This window comes from Phocoena phocoena, chromosome 9, assembly GCF_963924675.1.
Source record: "Phocoena phocoena chromosome 9, mPhoPho1.1, whole genome shotgun sequence".
NCBI lineage: Eukaryota > Metazoa > Chordata > Mammalia > Artiodactyla > Phocoenidae > Phocoena > Phocoena phocoena.
The window spans coordinates 1,837,856-1,859,870 of record NC_089227.1 but is presented as its reverse complement, the minus strand read 5'-3'; the positions used below and the strand labels follow the sequence as shown (position 1 = coordinate 1,859,870).

General features: G+C 49.8%; 1 protein-coding gene across 1 annotated transcript in view; it reads right to left on the bottom strand.

Moving 5' to 3' along the window:
* VWC2 (von Willebrand factor C domain containing 2) overlaps positions 1–21,607 on the bottom strand; it is a 113,917-nt gene extending 92,310 nt beyond the window's left edge. The window contains exons 1-2 of the mRNA XM_065884334.1: positions 21,467–21,607; positions 20,681–21,406 (exon numbers count right to left, since the gene is read on the bottom strand). Coding sequence (XP_065740406.1) covers positions 20,681–21,406; positions 21,467–21,607 — 867 coding nt within the window. The remainder of the gene's footprint in view (positions 1–20,680; positions 21,407–21,466) is intronic.
* Positions 21,608–22,015: the final 408 nt, after the last annotated feature.

The window sequence follows — 22,015 nt, the reverse complement described above, 5'->3', positions numbered from 1 at the left end:
AGGCCTCTCAGGGGTCGTCACCCAGCGTCACCATGGCCTTCATCTCCAGGCTCCAACTGGCCTTGCTGCACTTTCCAGCCACTGGCCCCAATTCTACCTTTTTGGGTGGCTCCAATCAAAAGTAATGGCCATTCCTAGCAATGCTGGACACTGCCAACAAATCCTCCTGTAGTAACTCAGGCAGGCCGTGATGGGGATGATTTCTTTTTTCCTGGAAACCACCCACAGAGTGATTTTTCATCTGGGGTGACCCACGCCAAAGCAGAAACAGCACATGTGGACCCAGCAGTCGGGAGTTGTGATGCGGAAATACGTGCTTTAGAGGACAGTGCGGATGGGAGGGGGCGCCAAACGGTTTTCTGGCAGGGAGGCCCCACTTGACTTTTGCGTACGACACGAGTGGCACGACCAGCACTGCGCAGACAGCACTCTCGGGTGCTCCCTTGGTCTGTACCGTGCAAAAACCCCAAACTGCAATCTCCACCAAGTGGCCTGGTTACTGCATGAAGCAAAAGCTCAATTTGTACTTAAAGGCACTAGACCACTGTCTGGCTGGGAGTCACGACTTAGGGGTGTGTGTGTGTGTGTGTGTGTGTGTTCACGCTTAGAAAGTAACAAAAGAAAGAAAAACACTGAGAAAAAAAACTTTAGAGTGGCCCGGGACAAAATCTTGACTTGGTCTGCATTATAGCCTTAGAAGTTAAAAATCAACCTTACAACAATGTAAAGGCACGTTTTTGAGAAGCGGTGCTGGCACAAGAAGGTTCTCTCGCTACCATAACAGGCATCTCTCTGCCAACGCTCTCCTCCTGTCCTTGTCTCCTACCAGTTCTCTTTTCAGCCTGTAGCATCCTTGTGTCCAGGGTGGGTTTACTCAGCAAGCAGGATAAGAAAAGGATTCGGAATTTTAAAAGCGGAGACCCTGAGTCGCACAGGATGTAACCGAGCAGGACCCTATGGGTCCTTCCTAGAATAGACCCTCACCCATGTCCTCAGCCTGTCTTTTGTCTGTAGAAAAACTTTAGCCAAAGAGTAAATTTAATCAGAGAAGTGAGAAAATGCAGAAAGAAAGGAAAACAGTCAAGCAAGACAAAATAATACTTTAGCCATTAAACAAAGTTTAAACTTAGCTCCTCCTTAGGGCTTAGTTCCTCCTCAAGCCCTGTAGACAATGTTCTGAGCCGTGTCCTTTGACCTGTTTTGCAGATACTGACATCCCCACCGGGTGGGAGAAGTTAGCTGCAAGCTGCTCACCAGCACGGAGACCCCAGACCAGCTGGAGCCAGGAGGTTGCTGATGCCGACTCCCGATGACCTCACCAGCAGCCAATCAGAAGAATGTCCAGGAGCTGACCACGCCCTCTGCTTCTGGAACATTCTAAGACTTCTCACTGCCCCCTCCAGGGCGGGACACACAGTCTGGAGGGCACTCGCCCGCTGGGTCAGACGGTGGGGAGGCAGCCCCTGCCCTGGATGAGGTGAGGACAGTCCCATCTGGAGGGCTGGATAGTCAGGAAGGGGCAAAGAGGGCCGGGGATGACTGGGGTCTGTCCTCAAGAAAGGGGCACGGCCCTTCCTGTTCTGGAAGGCTGTGGGCAGACCTTTCATCAGAGACAGGGCTCCGGCTCGAGTTCAAGGCCCTTCCCACCCCCTTCCTGTTCTGCAGGGAGCAGGAAAAAGCCCCATTTCGGTTTGGAATTTGAAAGGAAAGAAGGGCCCTTCTGTCCTGTCCCCAGGACAGGGCTTCAGGAGAACAACAAAGGTGCAACTTCAAATCAGAAAGGCATCATCACAGGACCCGAGGAGCCCCTCCTGGCTGCTTCCTGGGCAGGCCTGCAAACTAAACCCTCCTTCCTGCTCTGGGACTGAAACATCACCCTCTCCCACCACAGAGCCATGCTCAAACCACACACGCACCCGGGACTGCTAAATTCTGAAAGGTCTGCAACGTGATCAAAAATTGAACTGTGGGTTTTACTATCACTACACATTTGGAAATCCTGGTTCAACTATGTGGAGATTTGTTTACTTCTCAAAAATCAGAGTTGAGGCTTAGAGTGAGGGTCACGAGTGTGTGTGTGTCCCTCCCCGGCCTCAGCTCCCAGCCCTGCTCTGTCTGCCCCAGCCCACTCGTGTGGCTGGGATCCACCCCACACCCCATGGGAGCAGGTGGGGCAGCCAGCTCCGGTGTCTGGGACCCTGGTGGGACGTCAGCCTGCCCAGACCGTGACTAGATTCCACATGCTGCTCTGATTCCAGGCACCAGGTCTGAGCGTCACCTCAACCGAAGAGCCCTCAGATACCAGCTCAAGCACCAGAAGGCCTCCTGTCGACCCATGTTCTCTGTCCTTCTGTGCAAACGGAAGGTAAGAATGCCCAGTGCATGGCTGGATCTGCGAGCAGGAACATGAGCTTCTAGGGTGTGTTTCTGCAATCCCGCCTGCTAGCAATAGCCACCTACACCTTGTATTACACGTCTAATGACAGAAATGCCGTCCTCTGCAATCTTCCGGTTACAAATCAAGTTTCGTACGGAACTCAGATGAAGCACCTAGAGGAACACCCGGGCATTTGGGGAAGAGGAGCCATTCTCAAGGTACCCACTATGGGCTGGAGCAGTCAACCGCTGTGCTGGAGGAAGAGAGCACAGTCTCGCAGGATTGGGAGTGAGAGTAAAGAGAAGCTCTGGGCTCTTCATTCACTCATCCCAGTCCTCAGCCCAGACCGATGAGACCCACTTGTGCTAGTTCCAGGAAGGCGGGAACATGGGTGACGGCTGGGGGGTGGAGGGGGAGGGGTTAGGAAGGCTGGCGAAGGGCCAGCGCCTGGACCAGCCTCGGATCCAGGTACCGATGCTGAGGGCTGCTGCTGAGGGCTCTCACTGGCCCCCTCTGCTTTCAGAGTCACCCCAGTGACTGTGGCTTCGGAACGACAGTGCTGCAAAGTGGGTCTAACCTGAAGCAAATCCATGCAGAACAGACACGTCTGAGCATGCTTTCCACGAGGCAGCCGTGAATACAAAGTGCACAGCAGAGGCGAAAGAAAGATCTTAACTTGATGGCAGCTAAAGTATTTTCATAATTAGTTAGACCCTCAGAACGCTCAGTAATGATATACACGTCTGTATCACATGTACATAGGCAGTTAAGGACTGTAAAATACATACTGAGCCTGTTTCTAAACAACTAAGTAGGAACAAGAAATCTAATTTACATGGGGAACTTCTCAGATGTAGAATGAGGCCTTCCTAATGGAAACTGCTTACATTCAGGGCCTCATACACAAACGGATCTACACGAAGTAAGTGGTCGTTTGGGAGGAGCTTCTATACTAGTTGTTTGTTAGCAGCTGTATTTTATCTCACATAGTTCACATTTATGGACTCTGGTGCAGTTAGATATCTATCTATAAGGAGCTTTGCCTTGTGTCATTTGATAACCATGAGAAGGACCAGGCTCTGAAATACAGCAGAAGGCAGGTTGAATTTGAATCCCACTCTTGTCTGTGTCCCAAATGTCTTTCCATTCTGGAAGGCAGAAACTTATTTCATACATGTACTCTTTCTTGTCTGGTTTCTTTCACTCAGCAGAGTTATTTTGAGATGTGTCTGTGCTGTTTCCTGTCATTCCTTTTCTGACAATATTCCATTGTATAGACATGCTACAGTTCGTTTATCCGTTTACTTGTTTATGGACATTTGGGTTGTTTCTAGTTTGGGGCTGTTACCCATCAAGCTGCTGTGAAAATTCATGCACAAAAAAAAGAAACTAATTTCCAGACACTTCCTCCTGCTCTATCCTGCCTACACAGCTGCACCTTCCACACCCAGCAGAATGCCCACCTACTTGGGAAGGCCAACATACTTTTCTTAAAACCAGCTTCAACACATCTTTCTGTTCTGTGCTGCCAGCAGAGGCCAGAGGCCTGGGTGAGAACTCAGATGCCTTGTGTCACCGGAACCCTGCCCTCTGACGAGCAACCACCATTGTATTTCCTGTCTGGAACTTCGCCCTGTGGTTGCTGGCGTGCGTGCCATGAAACCCCACTAATTCCAGGCTGAATGCAGATGCCTCCTTTGGAACGGACAAATGAGAGGCATGAAAATCCCAGCATAGCTTCCCAAGGAATTGTAATGTTCTCATGGATGGGATTAATTTGTGAGCTAAGAGGTGTCAGCCCAGACCTTTCTCAGTTAAAACCATTCCACCTAAAATAAAGTCTTCTCTCCATTTCTCTATTTTGTCCGTCACCAGAGAGGTTCCGTTTATGTTTCTAACCCCCATAGTGTTGGATTCTACGATGACACAAACTAAGATCAACGTGAAAACAAAGAGAAACCCTGAGATCCGGGCTTGCCTCTCCCTTCCTCTTTCCCAGTTCCTCGACCCACCCCCTTCCTTTGAATCTCCATAAGCCCGGGACCCCTTGAATTCCTCCAGGCGTGTTGGCCAAGAGCACTGTGTCCTGTCACTGAGAGCCCGACTCCCAGCCTGCAGTCAGCTGCCAACTAGATTCAGTGCAACTCAAGGGCCAGGGCGTGTCATGTCTCTGTCACATCCAGGATGATTATAGCAGCTGAGCTGATGCAAAACGCTGCACAGGCTCAATAAGTATTGACCGAGTCAAGGAAGAAACCATCGAAAGACACAGGAGCTGAAATTAACTTAAAAAATGAAATCTACAGCTTTGCTTCAGGAAGGGCTGCTCACCACCTGGTAAGGAGCTGCTGGAGGATTAGATACCCACACAGGAGGCAAAGGGAAGAAAGAGAAATCTTTCCACCATGAGGGCTCAAGATGTGGATTACACATTTAATCCACAAATAGAAGAGAAGATACAGATGCTAGGATGATATAAACATGAAAGCAGAGGCTTTACAGAAGGGATCTGACAAGGGCATAAAGGGCATGGCTAGAAACAGGGTCCCTAAGTGCACAGCCTGAGATCAGGAAGCAGAACCTCGAGATTCTGGAGCAATCTAGTCCTGCACGTGGGGAGCAGGTGTCACACCACCCTCTGCCTATTACATCTTTCCTAACTATTCTACTCTGTGTGTCAGTGTTTCCTATATATCGCTAACATTTATAAGGAGTAGCTGAGGACTCATACTCTCTTACTTACCCAGTGGACAAACTTCAAATCCAAAAGTGGAAGATATACGATGTGGACACACCCACCCTGCAGGCTGGGGATTAGACACACGTGGGTTCCGGGGCAACGATACAAGAGCAGGCTTCTCAGCCCCACCACCAGGCCCTCCACCCTCCACTGACCAATCCCATAGGCTCATGACCCGAACAGAACCCTGTATTCTCACAGAGAGATACAAAGACACACCCAAGTCGCTCACCTCTGTGCCCAGTCTGGCTGGGGAGCTGACACATAAAAAGAGAAACTAACAGAAAAGCAGGCAATGGCAGATGGCAGCTGAACTGTGTGCATATTATGGCTTTTAAAGGCAGAGCTGTTTCTTGGAGTGGGAGGGAGAGGAAAGGGATCAGACTGGAATTTGGATAAGTCAGCTGGGGAGGATAGAGCAGGTGGAGAGGGGCGCCATCGAGACAAGGAGGGGCCTCGCCGGCTCCACGGTTCCCTCCTGGGGCTGAGAACCTACCCCAAAGAGACTTAGAAATCTAAACTGGAAAGCATAACGTTTCCCACCATCAGCAGAACTAGAAGAATTGTTCTAAAGCTAAAGAACAAGATCTCAGTGTTTGTGCATTTGAGTTTTGTTTACGCGTTATGACCCTGTTGTATAATTATTCTGATAACTTCCAATTAAGAAACAAGTTGCCGTGTACAGAGATAAATACAAAGTTTAACCTTTTTTTCCAGGAGTAAGTTTTCAATAGTTCTCAAAATAAAAATCTAAAGTAAGTGTTTTAGAGTTTGGATACTATATCGTTTTATCATTTCATTTTTTTCTTTACCTCCAAAACAACAATCTAAGTTAAAGTTTTGCGATCAGATAATCTTCGTAAAAAAAAAAGAATTCCTCTGTTCAAGCATATCTCCCCTCCCCAAAAAGGACGGTAACTTCTTTAATAACCTCTCTCTATTTTTCTGACGTCACATTTTAATAGGATAATGTTCATTTTATTTTAACAAAAATTTAATGTGATAAAATCAAATGATATCTGAAACTAATAAAAACAAAGAAAGGAAAGAAAAGAAAAAGAAGAAACAAGAGGCAGGAGCTAAAATCGCCCTTCGCTGAAAGCAGTCCTTGGCTTGGCCCTGGATGACAGGCATCCTCCCAAAGCCACTGTCACACTTTTGTCACCAGATGGCGAAAGTGTCCTTCCAGCTGCTTGGTGTCTTCCCAAAAGTGCCCAGGGTCACACTCGTGAGTGCACTGCACTTAAGGGGAATCCCCTTCTACTTAAACCACAGGTCTCATTAGCTTCTGATAACCCGGAGCTGTGATATTTTGGAGCTGGAAGAAAATGCAGGAGCAATGCTTTTCAACTCTGTGTTTTTTATGGGGTGAACACACACCCAGGGGTCGGGTGAATTGTCAAGAAACCCACACAGCAAGGCAAGGCAGCGGCCGGAACGCAGGGTCTGGTCAGGCCACCGGGCTCTGTTCACGTACCATCTTCATGAGTATGTGCTGGGCCACCCTGCCTGCTCTGACCACCCTCCCCTGACTCCCTGCAAGATGCCTGGAAGATGCTATGCAGGTCCCAGCTTTCTTTTCAACAGTCACCTCAAACTAAGTCCTTTCCCAACCTTACTCAAGTTTCCTCGACCTGAAATATCTTAAACTAGAGCAAGGCTCTGTCTCCACCCTGGGAAGCAGCAGGGTCCGGGCCAGACACAGAGGTGCCCACCCAGCAGCCCATGCCTCCCTGGCTCCGCCCGCTGTCTGAGCTCCCCTTGTACATCAGGGCCAGCAGGGAGGGCTCCAGCCCCTCCGTCCCCACCCCCCATCTTCCCTCCCATGGGAATAGCAGCCCCTGATGAACCTGATCCACGGCCACCTTCCAGCCTCCAGCACAAGCCAATGGCCACGGAGCTACAGCAAGCTGCTGCTTCCTGCGCCTTCAGAGAAGATTCTGGCTTTGTTTTGTTCTTTTTGTCTTTCTACTGGCTGTCAGAGAACGGATTTGCACACAAAGGGACTTAATTAAGAACTGTCCCCAGGAGCTGTCAGCTTCCAGTCTCAGGAAGAATACGACTCCACCACACACACACACACACACACACACACACACAGAACAGATGAACAGAACAACAGTCTGACAACCCGACAAGGCACTGCTTTCTTCTCAGGCACCAAAGACTGACTTTTATAGTTTAGCTTGAGGCAGGACCCCTTAATGTCTTTCAAATCCTCTTGAGAATAGTTCCCTGGATCATGCAGGAACTCACTTACAGGGGAAAGATGCAGGCAGTGTTTACATGGTGTATTTCACTTGGTGGCAAACAGATGAAAATGAAGCAGGGTGCTTCTTCTGGGCTGAAGACCTGGGGAATGTCCTGGAAGGGTGCTGACCTAACAGATCACACAGTCCGATCACATGTAGCAAAAACCTGCTGGCTTCCTGTTACAAACTGAATGCCTCCCCGTAAATTCATATGGTGAGGCCCTCACCCCCAATGCAATGGTCTCTGGAGGTGGAGCCTTTGGGAGGTCATAAGCGTTAGATGAGGCCAAGGTCACGAGGGTGAGGCCCTGGTGGGTGGGATTAGTGTCCTTGTAAGGAGAGGAGGAGGGCCCTCTCCCCACCAAGTGAGGACATGATGAGTAGGCAGCGGTGTACAAGCCAGGAGGCGGGTCCTCAGCAGAACCAGACGCTGCAGACACCTTGATCTTGGATTTCGAGCCTCCAGAACCAGGAGAAGTAAATTTCTGTTGTTTCAGGCACCCAGTCTCATGCATGTTGCTCTGGCAGCCTGAGCTAAGACAGCACGTGCACCCCCATTTCTGTGGTGGAGGCAGGTGTGTGCCCACGGTGGACCCGCCCCTGGCGCCCAGTCCTGGCCTGCTGCAAACAGAGCCGTGCAGAGAGGAGGAGAAGGGGCCAGCAAGGCTCAGAGTAACCCCAGGGCCACAGGCAGATAGGCTTGGAGTGCTACCTTGGACCCTGGGCCCAGTCAGGTGCGGCCTCTCTCCTCCCAATTGGGAGCATGGGTGATGGTGAGATTTTGATGGAGTAGCTCTAATAGATACTTTGCCTAGTCACAGATTTCTAAATTAAGACCTTAATAGAATGGATGTGATGCCAACTGGGCGTGACCACCTATAGACTGGGGCTGGGGGCAGTTTTGTTAAAGCCAAACTCCTCTTAAAACATGGGAAGCACTAAACCCTTTTTTTAGAATTAGTATAAAAGATTAAGGATAAGTTATCCTCAGCAGAAAGAAGCAATGAAAAGGAAATGGTTTTCCTTTAATATATAAATGACTAAAACTAACTGTTTTCCAAGAGTAGGCTTTTAAAAGATGGGTGTGAGTTGTGATGTGGGGATTGATTCTCTCAGGGATCACAAATTCAGATTCTTTCAGGGATTCGTCATGTAAGAAAACGAGTCAGTGAACTAGGTGCATAATAGGGAGTGGTGGAGACTGCAGCAAACGGGGAAAACACTTAATGCATTGAAACCCATGTGCGTATCTCTTCCTAATATAGACACACACACACACACACACACACACACACACACAAACACACACGAAGAGAACAAAACCATGCTGCTCCCTTTCACCATTCTTCATTTGAGATGGCAGTAATATCGTTTAAACGCTAAGCAGGGAGCAGTGAAGGTGACCAGAGTGTAACTGAGCAGGACCCAATGGGTCTGTCTGTCCCCAGGACAGACCCCTCCCCATGTCCTCTGCCATGGGGCCTCTCTGAAGTACTCAGATAACAGTATCTGATGCACATTTCCTGAGTTGTTTTGCAGATGCAAAAACCCTCACCAAATGGAAGATGTTAACGACTTGATGACCATGAGCCCATAGCCCCAGGCCTCCTGGAGCCTAAGGACTGATAATGTTAACCCCTGTGACCCTGCCCTGTTCCCTCACCATCAGCTAATCTGAGAATTGTGCAGGAGCTGATCACATACCCTACTACCTGCCCCACTCCCTCACCTGGCTTTTAAAACGGTTTGCCAAAACCCTTCGGGGAGCTCGGGGCTTTTTACGGCATGAGCCACCAGTCTCCTTGCATGGCCCTGCAATAAACCTTTCTCTGCTCCAAACTCCGACGTTTCAGTGCGTGGCCTCACCGTGCATCGGGCACACAAAATTGTGCTAACCAGAGGACAGCTGACCCAGCTCCAGGAACAAGGCTCACCATCGCCAACTAGGACGTGGCCACCTGGACACACCTGAGGTCGGAGCCTGGCTCCCATCAGCCTGCCTCAGCTGCCAATCACCCAGCAAGTGCTGGACCAGGGCGGGAGAACGGGGCACGGGCATCCTCGGCTCACACCTTTGGCCCCTGCACTCCCCCTTGAAGCTGAGCCTCTTCCAAAGCATCCTCATATTACAACAGGCCAGCCCAGCGGTTTCTCCAGTTAATGAGGTCCCTTTCCACGGGGGTTTAAGAGACTGTGGGGCTCACTCACAAGAAAGGGATCCATCTCTGAGCTCAGATGCACCCCTGAGAGCCGAGCACTCAATTGTGTCAGCTGCTGCATCCTGTCACCCTAGAGCAAGATGAGCTTATCTCTTTGACTCCCTGGAGGGCACAGGAGGCCAGAGGGGACTCTGCTGCAGGAGGTGACCTGAGCTGAGGGGTTGACATCACAGCACAGTTTATCCCTCAGGCCACCAGCGTCCCTTGTTCCTCACAGGCCCAGGGAAAGGCAGCAGCCTTGTCAGAATTCTTTCTTTTCCTACCCCACACTCCCTGACATTTCTGCCACGTGTGACATGGCTGAACTACCAGCCGATTGAGGCAAAGGTGCTCAGGGGGGCCTTGTTCCATGTGGGAAGAGACTGCCAGCATCCTGGCCAGCTGGAGACTCCCTGCACTGCGGCCCCAGGGGAAAAAGGTGCCACGGTGACAGCCGTCCACTGGCCAAGGGCCCTGTGCCCCCAGAACATAACTGTCAACAATGAGAGAGCGTGACCGGGGACAGAGCTACGGCTCCTGACACCTTAACAGGAATGAATAAATATGAGTCCTGGCTTGCTTGAAACTAATTGCGTATTTTGTTTCAAGCCTTCTGAAACGAAAATATTGAGATACTTTTTCAAACAATGCATGAAATTTAAAAGTAAAATGTAAGTAAGAAACTGTTTTGAAAGTTGGACCAGGGAGATAGATATAAACGAGTGTAGCATGTCAACCTCTGACAAAAGCAAAGACATGATACAGAAGGGCCAACCTGTGTGGTATGGTGTATGTTAGTATTTATTTCTGAGGTGCTTCGGGAGCAGGGGGCATATCACTTAGTAGTGGTCTGAATTTTCTTCCAGGAAGGGCAGAACAGTTGGCCATGGCCTGCTGGAGCTTGGTGCCACCTGTGACCTGTAGCCCTGGATGACAGAAGGAGCCTTTGAAAATGTTCACCTATTTCAGAATTTGGCCTCAAGCTGCACCAGCTCCCCAGCGATCATTTTTTTCCAAGAACATTTAAAAGTTGTGTTTAATGGCATCTCCTGTTTAAGGATAAATTTCACAGCTCAAAATTCAGTGCAGGACACACCAACCCCTGCAAGGCACGGGGACATCAGCCCCACCACCAGCTCAGCTGTCACCACCCTGGAGACCCTCGTTTTTGTAATAGGCAGTCGGGGTTCTCAGCCCCAGCACCCTTGATATTGGTTGTTGGGCTGTTCTGGATCCTGTAGGATTCCAGCAGCCTGTCTGGCCTCCGCCCACCAGACGTCAGTAACATCTGCCCACCCCAGTTATGACAACCACAAACGCCTCCACATGTGGCCAAAGCGCCCTCGTAGGGACAATGTGATCTGCAAATTGGTGAAGGATGGGTTTTGATCGCTTCTTTCTTTCCTTTTTTTTGTTTTGCGGTACGCGGGCCTCTCACTGTTGTGGCCTCTCCCGTTGTGGAGCACAGGCTCCGGACACGCAGGCTCAGCGGCCATGGCTCACGGGCCCAGCCGCTCCGCGGCATGTGGGATCTTCCCGGACCGGGGCACGAACCCGCATCCCCTGCATCGGCAGGCGGACTCCCAACCACTGCACCACCAGGGAAGCCCGATCCCTTCTTTCTTAACTCTGTGCCTCTGCTTCTGGGATCCTGTTTGGCTTCCTGGATTTCAACCTTTAGATTGCATCTGGAACTTCTTTTAGGAAAGGTTTTTTGGTTGTATGCACTCTATTTTTGTTGAAAAATATTTTTGTTCAGGCTCATTCCTGAAAGATAGTTTTGCCAGGTACAACAATTGAATTCATGCTTATTTTCTCTTTGTTCTTTAAAGATGTTCTTCTACAGCTTTGGGTTTTCTATTCCTTTTTTCTAGGCTGTGCCATGTGGTTTGCAGGATCTTAATTCCCTGACCAGGGATTGAACCCATGGCCCCTGCAGTGGGAGCACGGACTCTTAACCACTGGACCGCCAGGGAAATCCTGGCGGAAATTTTCTATTCTTGACGGGATGTCAGTGGTCAGCCTAGTTACTGTTATTTTGCAGATAAAGTCTTTGCTCTGTGGTCCCTCTTAAAATGTTTCCTTTCTCTCTGGTGTTCTGCAGTCTCACTAGGTGTGGTTTTATACATATACATATATGTATATATATACATAAATATTTTATATATACTTAATATATGTGCGTGTGATATATATACACACACGTACATATATCTTTTTTTAGATTCACTGGGATTCCTGAATCAGGAAATAGGGGTCTTTCAACTAGAAAGTCTCCGGCACTAACGCTTCATCTTCTCCACATTCTCTGCTACTTCTTTCAAAATTCTAACTGGATGTATGTTAGACCTTCTTTCTCTGTCCTCCATGTACCAAAACATTTCCTTCCTATGTTCCACCCGTGCACCTGTGTTTCATTCTGGGCAACTTCTTCAAATCTACCCCCAGATTCACTAACTTATCTCACAACCTGCACCTATCATCCTGTCAAATCCTCCCCTAGAAGATTAGTTCCAATTACTGTAGCATTCCTTTATACAGGCTCTATGTGATTCCTTTCCAAAGCTGGCAGGTACTTGGTATATACGGATGTGGTTTACCCAATCCACTCGATTCCCGCATTGATTTCTCTGTGCATAAAAAAATATTCTCGTTTGTATCCCAACATCTGGGTCTGATCTGACTGCGTTTGTCTCGGCTGACTCTGGTTTCTGATGCTCTTTCCTCTTGTGTGGAATTGTTATTTTGACATCACATTCCTTGGAACCTTATATGTGGGGATTCTCTGCGGCTGGAGAGTGTTTGCCTTTGTCAGATACCTGTGGGCCCTGCCGGCCTGGGACCACTTTAAATAAAAATATTCCACATGGATTATCCAGAGCACTCAGGGAAGCATGACTAGGGGCTCCACATCCACAGCAGGGCATGTGCAACTGCTGAGAGGGAAGCCTCCAGCTCTTCCCAGTGCTGAGGCCATCCAGGGGGTGTGTCTACACTGACCTCTTGCAGGACGGGCTCTTCCGGGGAGTCTGCTTTTATGAGAGGTACCCTGATCTGACTCTCCCTACCTGGGGCCCTGGACTTGTGACGTGGCCCAGCCTGGCCTCGAGTACCAAGGGTCCAGGCCCCGGGCATCAGTGGACATGCTAGGACAGCCTCCCCTGAACGACTGACTTTCCTCTCTGGTTTCATACACCCACCTCTATGGACTAATTTCTCTTATTTTTTGCCATTCCTGCTGTGCTTTTGAGAAGATGTGTTTTATTATATGAGATCCAGGATTTCATGAGTTTTCTAAACAGTGGGTTTTCAGCCTATGAGTCTTCCATATTCCCAGGTAAAATCATTTCTGCCACGAGGGGAAATGCACAGAGCCACACGGCATCTTAATTTTCCATTGCTATGCATTTCCACAGGCCTAGGGCTTCCCAGAGAGCTTGCAGGGCCACGGGCAGATGCCTCGAAAGGCACCCTCTGTCCTGGACGCACCCCAGTGCCCGACAGAAATAGAAGGAGAAGTGAGATCCAGCTGGCAGGAAGCAGCAAGAAGGATTTCCGGCTACATAATCAGAACCGTGCCATGAAGGACGGCTACAGGGGATGCAGACTTGAGCGGAAAACCATATCCTTTACTCAATCTCACAACTACGCTATCTGAAACAGGCTCTGGTCTTTTCCCTAGAAAGCTGCCCCAGGATCCTTCTTCCTCTGTCATTTAAACACAAAGCATTAACAGCACTGAGATCTAGGCGAGGGGCCTCCACCTGCCTACCCTGCAGACCACGACCCCACCTGACCAACCTCTGGGCACATCACTCTCTATAGGGTCGCTGCCCCTTGAGCAGAGGGACCTGACGGTTTGTCACTGTGTATCCAGGATGTAGCCCAATGCCTGCAAATATTTATTCAAAAAAGTATTTTTTAATAAATAAATGCGAGCATGAGCTTTCTGTTGGGACTTATCAGATCTGAGAAGGAAATACTTCTGGGCACACACAGCGCCCTAGAGTCACTCTCTGATGGTGAGGAAATTCACAGGCCATCTTGCTGGTGACCAAGTGCCATGCTGGGGCAGGACCGCCCCTGAGATGCACAGCTCCCCAGGCCACAAGTGCGGCAGGCTTTTGTTCTGCTGTCTGTGCAGAGCTCTGCAGGTTCTCATATCTCTCATTTCCTTCTTATAATGTGAGAGACAGCATCCTCTCCACGTTTTCCCGCCAGCTAATAAGGAGGTTCTGAGTGTTGCCCACGGGCACAGGGACGAACCAGAACACAGAGGTTCTTCAGAGGGTAAGGACTCTGTGCAGTCCCAGCCACACACAGAATGCCCCTCCATCCCCACGGGATCAGGAAGGTAAAGAAGCAGAGCTGGAAGGAAGTGTCCAACAGACCAGGACTCAACTCCTGGCTCCCCCTTCACGAGCTTGATGACTTCAGTCAAGTTACTTAACTGGTTCGAACCTTAGTTTTCTCTCCTTTAAGAAAAAAAAAAAATACCACCAGCTCATCAGTCTATTGTGTAAACCCTGCCCCCACCCAACATATAAAACATATAAGCAATGGATGAATGTTGGTTTCCTTCTTCCCAACATACAAGGCTAAACATTTAGGTGAGCAGATACTGGTCCTGTCTAAAACTTCCATAAGACATTCGGTCCACACCCAAAGGTCCTTGAAATTCGGTCCTATCCAAAGAGTCCATGCCAAATGGCTTTGGACAAGACCAAATATCAAGGACCTTTCTTCTGTTTTTGTTACGTATAGTTGACTTACAATGCTGTGTTAGTTTCTGGTGTACGGCAAAGTGTTTCAGTATTATATTATATTAGTATATATAATTTTTCGGATTCTTTTCCATTACAGTTTTTACAAGATACGAATACAGTTCCCTGTGCTATCCAGTAGGTGGTTGTTGATTATCTATTTTATATATAGTGGTGTGTGTGTGTTAATCTCAAACTCTTAATTTATTTCTCCCCCCTGCTTTCCCCTTCGGTACGAATAAATTTGTTTTCTATGTCTGTGAGTCTATTTCTCGTTTGTAAAATGTTCATTTGTATCTTTTGTTGTATTCCACATATAAGCAATATAATATGACATTTGTCTTTCTCCGCCTGTTTTACCTCACTTAGTATGATCATCTCTAGATCCATCCATGTTGCTACAAAGACCTTCTGCTATGGACCAAATATCTTATGTAAGTTTTGGACCGGACAAAATGGTCTTGCAAATATCAAGGACCTTTTGGCAGAGACGGAATATCTTACGGACCAGAGGTTTTGTGGAAGTTTTGGATAGGACCAAATGTCCCGTGGGAACTTTTATAGCATTTGTCTCATACGCGCAAAAAAGTACTGCAATGGAGCATGTAAAAGCGCAGTCATTCACGTTAGGTTTCCCCTACCTGAGTTAGGGACACATCTGAAAGGTCTAGGGGAACCATATGTACTCTCCTTTCTTTAAAAAAAAAAAAGTTAACATTTAAATGGCATTGAACAGAAGGGCAGAAACTAAGAAGTCCGGAATTTGCCAAATCTTCCTAGAAGCCAAAACGAATTCAGTCGTAGCAATAGCGCGCGCACGAAACTGACTTACAGGAAAGAACATCGACTTTACACAACTTGGTTCGTGTTCCTCGGCGGAGGAAAATAATAATGGTGTTGTTTTGGTCTAAGTAGCATCAGTCAAAAGAATATAAATACTATTAGACTGAAAAATACGGAGATTGTGTCTTTCTCTTTATTGGCACTTGCTTATAATCGCAGTAGAGATCTATTGAGATGGAGCTTTTGATTCCAAATTTCATGTAAGTTGTTTTTCATTAATAAACTCCGAGAAAGGAGATTTTGCAACAAGTCGGCTGCTGAGGCCCCAGGAGAGGCTTGTGACTCAGTGGTTCTGGGTCATCTCACCTGTGACTACCTCGTTCACTGATCTTCTGTCCAACAGTCCCTATGCTTTGCAAGACAGCCCAGCAAGCAACACGCATCAATAATTCATTTTCTCTTTTTCTTCTAAGACTTAATACAATTGCCAGTCAGACCTGATCGGCTACGGTAACCAACGTGGACACACAGAACTGATATCATCCCAACCGAAAGCAAAGTGAAATTTCAGTTCTCCTGCATCTCAGGGAGTCGCATGCATTCTGTTAGGTTCTACAAAACACGGAAACAAACTTGCAGACCCTGTTTCTGTCTGCACAGTTCCCCAGAAATCAGGATTCCCAGGAGGGGAACAAGTTCTTTTGTTGCTCAAAATGGAATCGTGTTTTAACTAATGAATTTCAAATTTGACTTGCTGCTGGCATGTATGGTAGCTCTCAGGGGCAAATTTAAAAGTGAGGTCCTCATACGTATGATACAAGGACCCACTGACGTAAGTAAGTAGCACAGTAATTCCCGAAGTGGAGCTCGGAATGGAATAGACACTAAATCAACAAAATCTGGGTTGGCGGCTTAATTATGTTTATAAGGCATCCCGTGTATTACCCATCATTCTGTGCCTTCTCTACTAATTCTTTCTTCCAGTCATACTTGCTGATGCATCCTTGCCCCACTGCATTCCCTACACCTCCTTGGACCCAGGCCTACGAGGTCAACTCTGGTCACTGACCCTATGTTACAGGCTGCACTGTGTCCCCTCTCAAACTCAGATGTTGCAGTCCTAAACCCAATACCTCAGAACGTGACTGTATTTAGAGACAAGGTCTTTACAGAGGTAATTAAGGTAAAATAAGGTCGTATGTGTTGGCCCTAATCCAATATGAGTGGTGTCCTTAGAGGAAGAGGAGATCAGGACACAGACATGCACAGAGGGCCGACCATGTGAGGACACAGGGAGAAGGCGGTCCTCTACATGCTAAGGAGAGAGGCCTCAGGAGGAATCAGCCCTGCCCACCCCTTGATCTCAGACTTCCAGCCTCCAGGGCTGTGAAGCTATAAGTTTCTATTGTTTAAGCCACCGGGTCTGTGGTACTCTGTTATACAAATGGCTTGCCCCAGGGAGCAAGAGAGCACGGGACGTGTATAAAAATTATAAACGAATAGACCAGCTTCCTTACTCAAAGTTGGAGGCCTGCTGGTGTAAGAACAGGACACTCGGTATACTTTCAGAGGCAGTGGAGGACATTCTACTGGTAACTATGTTTTTATTTGAATATACAAAGTAAACTGCAAACACCCCTGGAGGGATGAGGGTATTGCTCTAATTGTTATCAGCAGCTTAATGGTATTTCACTGAAGGTCTTGTGCTGACATCTGCCTGAGATCAACCAGGCTGTAAGGAAGGGGAATTTGAATGGGGTAAAGAGCCTTGGTGAGAAGGGGAAAGACAGGACTGAAGTACAGAGAAAACTGGGCAGAGAGTGAAACCCAGCAGGACCCTGTGGGGCCCTCCCAAGTACAAAAGCCTTTCTGTGCTTTTTATTTCTTGTTTGTAGGAAAAAGGTTTCTGCCTCCAAGACCTTCCCTGAGTTCCAAAGGGCAGATTCAAATAGTCACTAATTAGGGGAGTGAGGAAATGCAGAAGGAAACAGGGGCAGGATGTGGGAGGGTCCCAGTTCCTCCTGAGGGATGGGCACAGATTATCTGATACATATCCCTGAGCTCTTCTGCAGGAACTAAGGCCCCCATCCCGGTGGAGGATGGTGACTTCAGGCTGAGCACAGATCCCTGGAGCACCGCCCTGTGACTTCACCACCAACCAATCAGAGGAGGGCTACACACCCTGAATCCCGCCCCCCAGGTTTCGCCTATAAAACCTTCTTCCCTGAAACCCACCGGGTCTTTGGAGCATGCGTCAGCCATTCTCCTGGCGTGGCCCTGTGATAAATAAACCTTTCTCGGCTCCGAACTCTGACGTTTCGGTTTGTTTGGCCTCACTGTGCACCGGGCACAGGGACTGCAGACACATACCCAGGACAGAGGAGCACGAGAGGGCAGGGAAGAGACATGCTCTGTCCGGAACACGTACGCGATAGCATCACAGGCACAAGGATCCGGGGTTCCACCTTCTCGGGCACCCACCACGAGCTCCCAGCCTCCCTCAGTAACCGACTCTCTCTCGGAAAGCAGAGAACAGAAAGCGCCTGCGTGCCTGCCAAGGAAAGAGGCCCAGAACCGGCCTGCCTTTCACCTCCCCTGACCTGGCCATGATCGGGAGCGCTCCAGACATGACCCTATGGCACCACAACCTCCACTGAATTACATTTTTTTCAGAGAAGCGCAAAGCGCTTCAGATGTGAAATGCGTTCCTTTCCTGTCTTCCGTGTACTGTGTGCTGTGCAAACTGCAGGCCTTCATGGGTCTCCTGGAAGCCTGGACGACCCAGAGCAGCTACAAGAGCAGTTGTGCCCCACAAACCCCTGGACTCACAGCTGACCCTATACCCCTCTATGTTCATCCTTCCAACACTCCCAGAAAGCACCGCACCCTCTTTTGTTCACGGAGTGAAACTTGCACAAAGCCACACTAAGTTAGGGAAATGCCTTAGAGCGTTCCTGATACTAACAGAATGAAAAAGCATGATATATACAACGCAATCGTTATGCAGTTGTACCTATCATAGGAGCAGGATAATGAAAATTTTATAGCAGCTGTGCACAGTCTCATCCAAGCATCTGGTAATGATTGGATGAAAGTTAAGAACAAAGGATCACTTGAAGATGAAAGATGCGCTTAATACTGTAAAAATAGCTTTATTGGTATTTTAATTCTTACTGAGATTATAATCTTTCCAATCTCCCTTTAGTTGCTATCATCTCCCATCTCAGAGTGGGAAACACATTCTACTTATGCACCAATTTTTGAAAACAGGAATACAATACAAGGCATTTACGTATATACACTACCAAATGTGAAACTGATAGCTAGTGGGAAGCAGCCGCATAGCACAGGGAGATCAGCTTGGCGCTTTGTGACCACCTGGAGGGGTGGGATAGGGAGGGTGGGAGGGAGGGAGACGCAAGAGGGAAGAGATATGGGGATATATGTATATGTATAGCTGATTCACGTTGTTATAAAGCAGAAACTAACACACCATTGTAAAGCAATTATACTCCAATAAAGATGTTAAAAAAACAAAACAAACAAACAAACAAAAAAACGATCTCCCACCCCCATACACACAGGCAGCTTCACGGCATCCAGCACTTAGCAATGAATAACAGAACAGAAGTTTGAATTCTTCCTTCTACCTGTGATGGCTGCTCTGGGATGCGTTTGGGCTTTTGAGATCAAAATGCTAGTAATTCCTCATCCTACCTCATGGACACCTATAAGAAACGACTATGGAACTACACACAGTGCAAACAATAAATGGTATTAATTAAAAACTAATCCCTCGTCTTTGATCTTGTAACACTTAGATTTTCCTATGAATCTAAAACTCCAGAGAATCGTTTGGCTACAGCCCCATCCCAGGCCAACACGGAAGGCCCCTCCTCTGGGCTCCACCAGCTCCCATGGCCAGCATTACTTATGCACTTCCGGGCTGCACCCCAGAACATCTGGGGAGGCATCTGCCCAGCTCCCCAGTCCTCCAGGAGCATTCTGAGGGCAGGGTTCCAGACTTACTTCTGTAGTATGGCCAGGGCCTGGTTCCTAGCAGGTTCTCATCAAGGTTGTCTGTCTCTCCAAAGGGCTGAAGCCAAGAACTGTCTTAAACAGGTTTGCCTGGAGACAAACCCTGGGTGTCAGGTTGTTAGAACTCCAAGGAGCCTTAAAGGAATTTCGGGCCCTTACCTTAGAGATGAGGAAAAAGAAAGCCAGAGGGGAGATGTGCTTTGTTCCCATCATGCAGCCCATTAGTGGCAAAACCAGAATGCAAACTCATCTTTTCTGACCAAATCCCAGCATCTACACACTCTGTACATTACCTATAGATCTGTCCTTCTCGGCTTTGTATTAATATTTCTGCAACACTCAGGAATTCATTCCTAAAACTCACTACACGCTGTCACACCCTGGTACATTCTCAACTTGCAGATCTCAGAGGCTATGGTCTGGGCGCCCTGAAGGATTCCTTCGCACCTGCCTCCTTGTTCAGCTTTGGGGGCTGGAGGTGCTGCCCGGGAAACCTCTGGCATGCCAAGTCAACTGGCCAAGTCCAGTTGGACTGAGCCGATCACAGGGGACTGGAATGACTGAGCAGCCGTGCAGTTGTCTCCCAGGCTCGGTACTGAAGAAGCAGGGCTTTCGGGGGGAGTTCACCCCCACCCCGGCCAGCACAGCACTGGATGGCATCTCCACCCACGCCAGTGCCCCTGTGGGGCTGGGCTCTTGGTTCAAATAAGAGTGTAGGGGGTAAAACCGTGCTTGACACGTGAATCTGCTTCGTAACAGCTGTGTTGCCTTCGACACCTTTTAAAAATATTCTGTGTCTCAGTTTCCTCTTCTTTATCAGCTGGAGATAGTAGATAATAATCTACTTTATTGCGTGGTTTGAGGTTTAACTAAGTTAATACAGGTGAGAAATGCAGCCTGGAGCCTAACATACACTAGGCATTCAGGAAATAGCGCTACTAATACTATTACCAGTACTCACCTAAAATAAAACCATTTTTAACCGTAACCTGGACTTGTTTTTGCTGTCGACTTTGTTTTGGCATCCATTGAGCAAGCATTTTTTTCTTTTAATTTCTAGAACATCTGCCTGATACCCAGCACATAATCTAGGGAAACGGCTTATTTATATGTACAGTCTCCCTTAATGAGCTATTAGCTCAAGAACACATCCCAAACAGCAGGGTAAATTACCCTGTGTTTGAAAACAGGGCGAGCATTTCGGCAGCAACACTTTTAACTCAGGGGCAGCCAATTAAGGTTAAAAGTACAGCCAGTGATTTTGCTCGGTCTGTTCGCCTTAGGGCCACGGACGGGCTTCACTCTAAGGAAACCCTTTTATCGTGAAGACCGAGCGAATGCACGTGGACTGGGCACACGGCTTTCAAAAATTACCTCAGCACTGAAAAAGAGGGGTCGTGCTGAGGGGACGCGGGCACAGCGCCGCCCACCTCTGAGAACCACAGAGCGCCTCTTCTCCAAAGTGGGGACTCAGAGCCGGTTCACCCTCTCCTGGGACGGGCAAAGTCGCCCGGGCGCTCGCCTCTTACCACGAATTCCTCCAGGGTCTGGTAGGTCTTGCCCCGGAACTCGCAGTAATTCTTCCTCTCCTTGCACTGCGGACAGCACTGGCTCGTGTCGACGTGGATGCAGCGTGGGTGCAGCCGCGGGCACTCGGGCTGCGCGCACAGCGGCCCCTCCTCGGTGCACAGGCATGGGCAGGCCGAGGGGCCCGGCGCGAACTTCTCCCCGATCGCGTACACGAAGCCGCTCTCGTCCACGCAGCCCTTCCCCCGGTAGTCCGGGTACGCGTACTCCTCCGGCAGCTCGGGCGTGGGCTCTGGGTCTGGGCCCGCCGCGTCCTGGGCGGCGGCGGCGGCGGCGGCGGCGGCGGCGGCGGCGGCCGGGGGCTCTTCGTGCGGGGTGTCCCCGCGGGGCCGCCCCTGCAGGTCCCCGGCCCCGGCGCCCCCGCCCTGGGCGGCCCAGGACTGTTTCTGCCTGCTCCACGCCTCCCGGCCGGCCAGCCCGCGGCCGCCCTTGCCCTTCCAGTCCCGGCCGCCGCCGCCCTCGTCCCTCGCCGGGCGCCCGAGCTCGCTCACCCGGCCCGGGCCGTCCCGAGACGCGTGCTCGCGCTTCTCCTCGCCCGGCCGCTCGGGCGCCTGGGCCAGCTTCTCCAGCGGGATGCTCGGGCTGCACAGAGCCACCATCAGGCAGCAGGTGAGCAGGAGGGAACTGGACAGCGCGCCAACTGCCATCGCAGTGGAGCTGGGCAACCCCTACCGCGTCCCGGCGGCCGGGCGGGCGGGGAGCGAGGTCGAGGGGCGAGTCGCATTCACAGCCCGGGGGCGCGCCGCCGCCAGTCTGGAGCCGCCGTCCCTGCGGAGAGAAAGCAGCACAGCTGAGCCCCGAGGCCCGCGCGCGCCCGGCCCGGCGGCTCCCGAAATGGACGCGCCGGACCCCGAGGGCAGGGACGGCATGCCCGGTGCCGGGGCACGGCCCGGGGTCCTACACATCCCAGACTGTGGACACGGACATGGAAGCGAGTCCCAGAAAAACACCGGCCCGCAGTGTTCCCCGTGTCTTCTTGATTAGCGGGGTGGCGGAGCATTGGGGATGCAGCTAGCGGGGCCCGCGCCCCCTGCAAGGCTCGGATGGAGCCACAGAACTCCGGAGCCCGGCGCCCTCTCCGGGTCCCGGCCACACTTCCCTAAAGGCGACTCAGTGGAGAATTCCGCACTGGAGCGGGCGCTGACGGCCCTGCAGGAAAATAAGAGGGAAACCCTTCCTCGCTTGCCCGAGGGTGTTTGGGGAAGAAGGGCGCGAGAGGGGTAAGAAAGCTCCCAGGACCCGGTGACTCATCCTAACAACTTTGCAAACGCCACCAG